Source organism: Cynara cardunculus, assembly GCF_001531365.2.
Source record: "Cynara cardunculus var. scolymus isolate 2C chromosome LG 9, CcrdV1, whole genome shotgun sequence".
In the NCBI taxonomy this organism is placed as follows: Eukaryota; Viridiplantae; Streptophyta; class Magnoliopsida; order Asterales; family Asteraceae; genus Cynara; species Cynara cardunculus.
Genome location: NC_037536.1, coordinates 10377023 through 10387034, shown reverse-complemented (window position 1 = coordinate 10387034; position 10012 = coordinate 10377023). Strand labels below are relative to the sequence as shown.

Here is a 10012-nt window from a genome sequence, read left to right as displayed (position 1 = left end):
TTCCTCTTCTTTGGCCATTGCTGGTATGTTCCATCTCATACCCCTCTCTCCAAAGACCCTCTTCCTAACCTGAAATCGATTCTCCTCTCTGGAAAGAAGCTTCATCTGCCGGAAATCAGTTTTCCCCTCACTGGAATGAAGCTCAATTTGCTCCTCACTCTCTCCATCTCTCACTTTCCCTTCTGAACTGAGTTTCTTGTTCCTGTAATCGAGCCCTCAGTTTATTGTAACAAGTTGCAAACATACCCTATAAATTGGAGGTGGGTGTTGGGTTTTTTGCTAGGTTTTTCGGTGTTAGATGATGTCACCGAAGTGTATAAGAGGGACTTGATAGTTGGTTTGTTTTCACATGAAGAAGAAGCTCAAAGAAGCTCTGTAACCAGGACAGAAAAATTAAACAAGAAAATTTGCTTTTTCATTATTTTGATTGTGGGTTATTGTAATACCTCATTTCTGTAATGAACTGCATTCCAAGTTCTTCCCTATCAAGAATTTGGATCTTGAAGGCATAAACTACGAATTTAAATTGGAGTGCCAAAAGATTATGAATTTGGATCTCGAATGCATCCCAAAATCGATCTTTTTTATATTAAGTCATATCAAACGGTTATTTTAGTCGGACAAATAAAATGGTTATTTTTGACATTCAGACTGTCTATTCAGTACAACAATCGAACAACACATTACTTTGTATCATGCAGACAGCTTTATCTATACAGAATTTAACGGAAAATAAACCGAATAGCCCCTTAAAGAGTTTAACAGGACTCGCATCTTATTCGGTCAGCTAATGATTCTTTTGTAGTGGCTTAATGATATAGAAAGTGGCTTAATGATATAGAAAGTGGCTTATTCAATAAGCTTCTAGGAAAGAGCTTAAGTTTTTTTCCCAAACGTAAAAAGACACTGTTATCTGTGAAAAACTATCCCCAACAAAAACCTTCCAAGACAGATTAATAACACTGACAGCTTTTATCCAAGACTTAAACAGAATACCAATCAAACAAAACAACCCCTTAAACGAACCCTTAACTTCGTTTATGGTGTATAACTTTTGTTATGAAAAAAGCAGTGCAGGTTTCCTTCAGATCCAAAAACTCCATTCATTTCCAAAGTATACGCTTCGAAGCTCAATTTCAAAGCAATAACAAATTAATCACATTTTGAAAGAAAAATATTAAATCAACACACGAGATTACCTGTTCCTTGTCTAATGCGGTCGGCATATCGTTGTTGGCAGCCATTACAGAGATGAAGGATCCAACAGACACCTACGAAAATCCAAACAAAGATTAAATTTCGTTGCTAAAAATGAGAACAATTAGCGATTGATCTTGATTTCGAGAGTTTCCACCTTAGCGAGAGGAGAGACACAGAGATCTGCGAGTTGTGGGAGTCTAGGGTTTAAGGAAGGCAAAAATACCCATTTGGGTCGAAGTCTTCTCTCAATTCTGACCACCAAAGTTTTAGTTTTTTACAATATCGTTTTAATTCCTTCCATTTTCTCCAATCTGGTCACTTTTACCGATGTTCATGGGTTAGGTTGATCGAGTTAATAATATTTAAATAACTCAACTCAATGCTTTTTTAGTTTGAAAAATCTTAACCCAACCCAATCCGAACGAAAGTGAAATCCAACCCAACTTTAGTACATTAAAATATTCTTCTAACCTAGAATATGTTATTTCTCTATCATAATTTTTTTTATCATCAACCATTTGATACAACTTATACATATTTCTTACGTATATCACATTCAGTTAATTTTCTCAATTTACATATATATGCTCATAGTTACTAAACATATATACGAATGAGTTATATAAAGATGTGAATAGATTGAAAATATGTGTATATGAAGAGCATACATGATAGTGTAATTGTCTAATGTACATATTAATAAAAATTTAACAATCATATTAAATCCAAGAAATAAAAGGATATCGGGTTCATCGGGGTTCAAATAATAGTAACTCAATACATACAGTTTGACAATTTTACAACTCGATTAGACATCGGTTGAGTTATTTTGTGTTGGGTTGATCAGGTTGCTCGAGTTGGTCGGATTTTTGAGCACCCCTACTTGTAATTGCATCTTTTACAATACACGAATTTTCCAAAAATCATATCTTAGATCTTCAATTAATGTACAACCAACGAAAATGTAAAAAAGAATTAGGGTTTTATTAAGTCAATTTTAACATGGACAGTATTATGGTGAATATCCTTACGAAATGACTTAGAATTCTAGAATTCGACTTCATGTATCACCTACCTATCTTTAGAGCATGTAATTTACCTCCCTAAACTGCTACAATGGAGGTGTTCCAAAAGATAGCGATAGTGCCATACTTTAGTAGTTACTTTGGTCATGCATCTAGAATTAAGCCCATCAACGAAACCAAATTTACTCCTTTAGGTGCGCTTGGTACATGGACGGAACGAAACTCGCTTGGACTAAACTGATATTCAAAAAGAAAAGGGATCTTTTTTTGATTAACCTGGATATCTAACCCACTATGAGACCCGACTAATCCCAAGGCGACCACATGCTTTGCAGATRGTCCGGAGTCACTGCATTTGAACCTCTGTGGCCACAAGGGGATTTTTATTCCTTCTTGGATTTGAACCTGAGACCTCCTGGTACTTTTGACCTTTGGAGCCAAGCTCAAACCAATCAGGCACCACTCTTGTGGTTAAGAAAAAGGATTTTAGAATCAAGGGAGATGGTTGTTAGCCAACGACAACTTGTTCTTTGGACAAGTTCAACCATGTTAAGAATATGTGATGAAATAGCCGAGCAGTGAATCTCAAACAGAAAACAAAGAAAGGAAGTTAGGGACATATACCACTGTCGGATTTCGACTTAGGAATACGCCCAATGAAAAACGTGGAACCTCTCTCAGTTGTGAAGCAAACAAGCAATGTTGGATTTGCATACAAGATGTTGCACCATAAGAGAAATGTGAGACATTCATAGTCTAGCATCATAAAGATGATATTGGAGATCACTTGAAGACACCCTACTTTACGGCAACACGGAGGAGTGTTTGGTTGGGATATCATTTAAGATCACCATACGTCTAGAGGGCTATGGACATGAAAGTTAGCGCTGAAGATAAACGATTACACAAGTGGGCATTGACAACGCCTGGATCAACTTTGTAAGAATATGCTAATCTAAATCCTATAAAGACTCACACTACAATAAATTTTGAAACTTATCTGTGTCCAATCTCTTTCAAATCTGTTGTGACCATGTATTTGAGTTTTGAGAATGGCACAAATATTTTGCTTGAGATTTGGAAAGCCTAGCATCCCAAGTCTACGGTCTATACAAATGTTATTGACAGATGGGCTGAATTGCTTAACTATGAGGAAATCTACAGAAACCGAGATTCAATTCAATGGTATTTTTTCAAGACAACTGTTTTTGGTAAGATTGAAATTATTTCTTGTATATATTATAATGAAATAAAAGAAATAGCACTGGAAACTGCAAGTGTTCTAATTACCTACCCAAAACACAGGGTGATCCCAAGCTAAGGACACAATATGCATATTTCAAGGTTCAATATGAGCTATCCAACAGAAAACTTGGCGATATTAGCTCATTTTGATATAAACCTTCTGAAAATGCAAAATATGGATTTGGTACGGTCAACCTGCATTAATTAAAGTTTTCATATAACATGAATTTAATATATTTCGTCTTCCTAGCTTTATATAATTTATAATCCAAAACAGGCTTTCTGCCCTGTTATAGATTGTGGTCACTACTACATGGTGGTGTTCAACTTCAAGAAACCTTCAATCGTTGTCACAGACAACATTTTTTTGGAAAGGATGTGAAATCGAAGATGAAATGTGACTGTATGAGTACGTAGTTGACATATTGATAAATGTATAATGAAACTTTGTGATGTTCTTATATATATATATATATATATATATATATATATATATATATAATATTGTCAGCATACTTCAATATGTTAATTTTGCAGCATCGACTTATGATCAGGCATTTAAAATCGGTACAACATCTAGTTTGGACATACATAAATGAAACCATGCATGAAAGATTGGAGATGAGTTAGCAAACTAAAGAAAACTCCGATGATGGCAGTGTGTTTTTGATGCGGCATATGGAAACTTGGATAGGAAATGGGAGGTCATGGAAAACTGGTTTCACTACGAAGGGACCGAATCAGAAAACTCAACTCACAGATTTAAGAAAGAAGTACACAACAAAATTGGTTCTAAGTAATTTCAGCAAGAAAAGGGATGATGTCCAGAAGGAGGTTGATAAATTGCATGTAATGGACGTGGAAATTAAAAAGAAAGTAATAGAACAAGCAAGAGCAACAAGCAGATCCGAGATCGGTTTTCAAATATGATCAGATCAAGTTATGAATATGATTGGGTTTTATTATCAACGTCTTTTGGAACTGTTTTGAGTTTCATGATTTGAATTTATGACTATAATTAAGATTTATGTTTCTTGAATTAAGTTTTGGTTGATGAAACAACATATGTATAAACTAATTTTGAATGATTAAGTTCCTGAACTATTTTTTTGAATGAAAAAACCATTGAACTTTCATATTTTTAATGATTAAAACCCTGAATTTTTTTAAAATTTTTACTAGTTAATTACTGTAAATTTTTTTGAGTTAAAAGAATTTAGGTAACCAATTTCTAAAAGTGCAATGGTTTATTTATTAAAAAAATGTTCACAAACTTAATCAATCAAAATGAAAAATTTTAATAGTTTTTCCATTCAAAAAAAAATTTAATGATTTTTTCATTCAAAAAAATAGTTCAAGAACTTAATCATTGAAAATGAGAAAGTTTAATGGTTTTTCCATTAAAAAAAATAGTTCAAGGAGGTAATCCTTCAAATTTATATAGTTCGTTGGTTTTTTTAAAAGTTTTTCCTTTAAAATACTATTAATGAAGTATATATTTGGACGAAATGAAGTTATATGTTGAAAAATATTCATTTGCAATTGTCTAATAAGAAAAGAAAAATTCAAACACAGATTCATGAATCTCTTTCGTCTGAAGAAGAACATAGCATTACTCGATTTCATTTTTGGTATGAAGGTAACATGAATCTGTTTCATTTGGAAAATCATTCCGGAAAATGACTAATCAACATCTATTGCTCAAATGCTTCATCTGTAAATGAAAGTAGCATTATTCCGTTTTCATTTGAAGATGAAATACAGCGCTCCACCCCGGTGAACTCATGCGGTTCCGACGTGCCCAGAGGCCAGGGGCGAATCCGTTCCCAAGTGGTGAAATGTGTCGGACCAAAATTAGCCGAGAAGGCCTGAGCTGAACCTGTCAAATTCACATTACCAGATCCAAAATTGTGTGGCATCCCATTTACTGTATTCAGCCCAACTGTATAGTTAGTTAGCCCCAGGCTTATTGACACTAGTCTTTGAGTCAAGCCCAGTTCCAGATCCAAAATTACCCAATTGAGACTAAAGCGCTTACAAGTTACTTTATTTTACTGGATGAATATGACAAAGACTAAAAATCTTACCCGGTAAGAGTGAAGACAAGAATCTAGAGTCTTACCCGGTAAGTGAGGACAATAACCCTTACCATGGTTAGCGCTTACCAGGATAAATTGTTACATACGATGCGTATTAATGAATAAAAACTTACCTGGTAAGTAAGATATAGTGTTGAATTTTGCCGGTAAGTGCTTACCGGGTATAAACGACCCTAATTAGGCATAAAACTGAAACCATCCATGGTACTGTAAAATGCAGAAAAGATTTGTGGATCTCCACAGTTTTTTTTGTTTTTAAATTAACCTGAACCTGCTAAACGAGCCGACTAATCTCAGAGTGACCACCTGTTTTGCGGGTAGCTCGGAGTCACTGTATTTGAACCTCCGTGGCCACAAGAGGATTTTTATTCCTCCTTGAATTTGAACCTGGAACCTCCTGCCACTTTTCACCTTTGCAGTTCAAGCTCAAATCAATCAGACACCACATGCAAAGCTTCTACTGCTCCAATTATTTTCATTATAGAAAGGCCCTCCATAAGTCCTTCCACGATCACGACCACTCTGATTTCCTCCACTTATTCACTTGATTCATAGCGAAAAAAACATGGATCTACCATATGTCCCTGTTTATGACAGATTTGACACGAGTTTGTGACCTCTTTTGAACTCAGATGTGGAGGATTAGTTACCTTTAAGGCTGCCATCGCTGAAACTAGTCAGATTGTTGTTGCATTGTTGCTTCATAGAAGAGAAGACGAGATCTGAATGGCGTAAACAAAGGCGAAGTCTCAGAGTTTTCGATGCTTAAAACAAACATGTTGCAGGTGGAATTGAGTCCATGTAGCGTTTGTAACACTAATCTGGTTCAGAAACCTTTTCTAATGGATCCTAATGAATCACACATCTTCTTTATTGAATCACAATATGTTTGAAACTGAATTGTAGATTAAGAGATTTTAAGATTGAATGTATAAAGTAGTAGTACCTAATGCATTATGAGTTGTTTTTAAGACTTTGTGCATAAATATATAGTACTTTGTGCATTAAAAATTGTTTTTAAGATTTTTGACAAATTTGGTTTATAAGGTAGTATAGATAGTGACTTTATGATATAGAAAGTGGTTTATTCATATGTTAACAAAATCACAACATCATACTTAATTGTTTAAACAAACATTTCGGCTCTCCGTGTCTTTTTATGTAAAACAATGTTAGAAAATATGAATATAGAAAGAAATGTCAAAATATATTTCTAAATTTAAAAGATACTAAATCAAATTGTTTATAAATAATATATCTAATAATAAATATACGATATATTTAATAATAAATATACAATGTATTTGATATATGGGGACAAGACAGCCCTGAAAGTGATTTATCCGGTACTCAGGGGAACTTTATCCGAAAACCAAGTTTTTTTTTTTCCCCGAAGTTGCGCCATCAATTAAAAGACCCTTCCTAGCAATCACTACCAGAAAACTGACTATTTCCGACGCCATTTTCGGCGGACGGATTTCCGTAGGACATCAAAAAAGTCAACTTCTATTGACTTCCGCCGGTAAAATAAAGCATCCACCGGTAAACTCGCCGGTAAACTAATCACCGGCGACAACTTTTCCGACGGATTTGGCCGCCGAAAAAGTTCCCCTGTTTGGTAGTGAATTAATGAAAAAAACTCTCCCAAACAAAAACTTACATAAACGTATTAATCCATCCAAACAATTTTATCCATATACGAAACCAACCAAACAGCCTTTAAGCTTCAGTATCATCAAGTTGGTCTTGGGTCTTTAGTTAATGGATTAAAGCTTATTCATGATGCATGCTTCAAGTTCTGTAGGTTCATGATCCTGCAAAGGAAGTATCTCAAGAGATTCACATGTGAATATCTCATTATGATATATCTCAGCATATTGAAGTACATTTGGCAAAGACGTTACGTACCCATTTCAAAAATACAAACGTTCTAAAGCTAAGTGATCAAAGAACTACACTCTAAAACCTTCATTATTTTTAACTTCAAGAAACCAACTCAAATCCCTTTTAACTTCAAAACTTCTGCCATTTTTTGTCTGTTAATTTCACTTTAACACACAAACTCCCTTTTAGTTCTCCATTGATCAAACAAGCTCAATCCGATCGCTGCAAGTTGTTATAGTGAACGAGCCAGGAAACGACAAAGGCGAGAACCATGCAAGCTAGCACGCCGTTCACAAACCAGCGTGAACAAACCGAACTTTCAGACTCAGAAACGGGTTCGGTCACCCGTGGTGACACATGCTCGGGTTCAGACTCAGGCTCAGGCTCAGGCTCAGGGTCGGGGGTCTGAACCTCAGCAACAGCAGCAGCAACGTCGTAGTTCTCTTCCTCTATCGGCTGAAAACAAAGATTCTGCGCTATGGCACCGCAGATCTCGCAGTTCCTGGATCATCATAAATATAACAGTCACCTGTCTCAGATTTCAGAAACAAATTCACCAAAATTGGTTTGACCATTTGTGGTCAAACATTCGTTTTCAAGATTCATCATTATACATATATATACAATTTAATTTGCATAAAATATCATCCCCTCTTCTCTAATGTTGATAGAAAAACCAAGTATGAAAGATTTTAGCTTCAAGATCAAATGTGAACCATGAATTCGTAAAATCATTCTGCTGAGTGTTGACCCAAAAAGGTCAAAACTTAATTTCAAGCTTGATATATCTACATGTCACCCTAAAAATCATAACCGCAACACCACCTTCTAGACGGACCCAAGAATTTTTGGATATGGTGGCACCATATAAAACGGTTGCACCTTTAACGAACCTAATTTTTTTTACTTTACCATGGAGGAACAATGCGGTGGTACGTGACACTTAACCACCCCTCTAGGTCCGTCTGTGAATGTACCTAAAGGTTATAAATGGCATGAGAAATGATGCAATTGCAAGGCGACCTTCAAGGAGTCATGGTGTTTATAAGACGTGACTTATGAAGACAAATCTTTGTATTATATATACAAAACATTAGAAAGGTAAAAAAATCAAAGGATATAAGCATAATATTTAGGAAAAGTCTAAAAAAACTAGTGGACTTTAGCGTTTGGAATGATTAAGTCATTGGACAATTTTTTGAAACAAATAAGTCCTTGAACATTCCAAAACCTGTTAAACAACTCCTTGGACTTTCTAAAACTTGTTATATACTTTCTTATAACCTATACAACTGGATAATGTGGTAAAAGTCATTTATAATTTTTCCTTAATAGCTAGACCAAGAATTTAACTAAAACCCCATTTAAAGTTTTTCCTAAACGACTTGAAAAATCAAATATTGTGTTATAAAAACCGTGCATCAAGTCATGGGGTGCGACGGGCTTAATGAGGTGTCGGACACGAGTATTGAGATAAGCCGTGTCACGAAGTCTGTTACGGTTTGTCTTTAGAACACTGGTTGTACTGTACAAGTCTTGCTACCAAATCATTGACACGAAGAATCTCAAAAGACCCATAATTCAGCCACATGCCCACAATCAGACATCTGAATATTCCTTAAAAGAACACAGAAAAATATTGAATTTATACTAAGAATGGAAGATCAGAAACTCACAAGCTTCCCTTGATCAAGAACCAAGTAACTGCACATTTTTGGTGGGCAGTTCCCAGATCGCCTTTGCAATCACATCCCAATTCCATAGCATAGCCTCTATCATCATCATCATCATCATCATCACCATCACCATCATCATCATCATCGCCATGCTCAAAGTTCAGATGGCAAATTCGGCATTGTTTTGCATCATTAGCTGATGAATGCACCTTCGCCTCCAGTTCACCACTCTCCAAATCAACCCCTTCCGGCAGGTAACCTCCGTGACACTGGTTGTACGACAACATTCCCGACGACCCCACGGAGGCATTCAAATACGGCGATGAATGGTCCTCAGGGTCACTGAATATCAAGCTGGTACTGTAGTCAAATGGAATATTGCGACGGCGCCGGTGGGAACAGCCTCTTCGACGGCGGCGACGATGGCGGCCAACACCATTGTTTTCAACACCATCACCACCTTCAACAGCAATGGCGGCTATCTCGATGTCAGCAACACTATCTGTAGCTGACATTTTCTTTACTGATTTTGTAGATGCAGATGAAAAGCTTGTTGTTTCTACATGGTGTGTTTGTGTGTGTATTTATATGGCGAGGGTTGGTGGCAGCTTCTTACAGAGAGAGAAATGCGAAGAACTCACAGATCATAAGAGAAAAGAAGGAGATGTGGGCCCGGAATCTAACTTTTTGTTTTTTTTAAGTTATAATATATATAATATATAATCATATCTTTTTTACTGGAAATATTTTTTTATTATTAAATATTGTTTATTCATATATATTATTTTAAAATTTAAAATTATATAGAACTGTCACTATATTAATTACTAAAATTGAAATCAAATATATTTGTTATTTAATAATAAATATAGGGTAAAATGCA

The 10012-nt window shown here is 35.5% G+C and overlaps 1 protein-coding gene across 1 annotated transcript in view; it reads right to left on the bottom strand.

Annotated features, from left to right (window-relative positions):
- The window catches only part of LOC112518323 (mitochondrial import inner membrane translocase subunit TIM10), a 4424-nt gene extending 2979 nt beyond the window's left edge, over positions 1-1445 (bottom strand). Inside the window, exons 1-2 of the mRNA XM_025125973.1 lie at positions 1355-1445; positions 1200-1271 (exon numbers count right to left, since the gene is read on the bottom strand). Coding sequence (XP_024981741.1) covers positions 1200-1244 — 45 coding nt within the window. The 5' untranslated portion in view covers positions 1245-1271; positions 1355-1445. The remainder of the gene's footprint in view (positions 1-1199; positions 1272-1354) is intronic.
- Positions 1446-10012: the final 8567 nt, after the last annotated feature.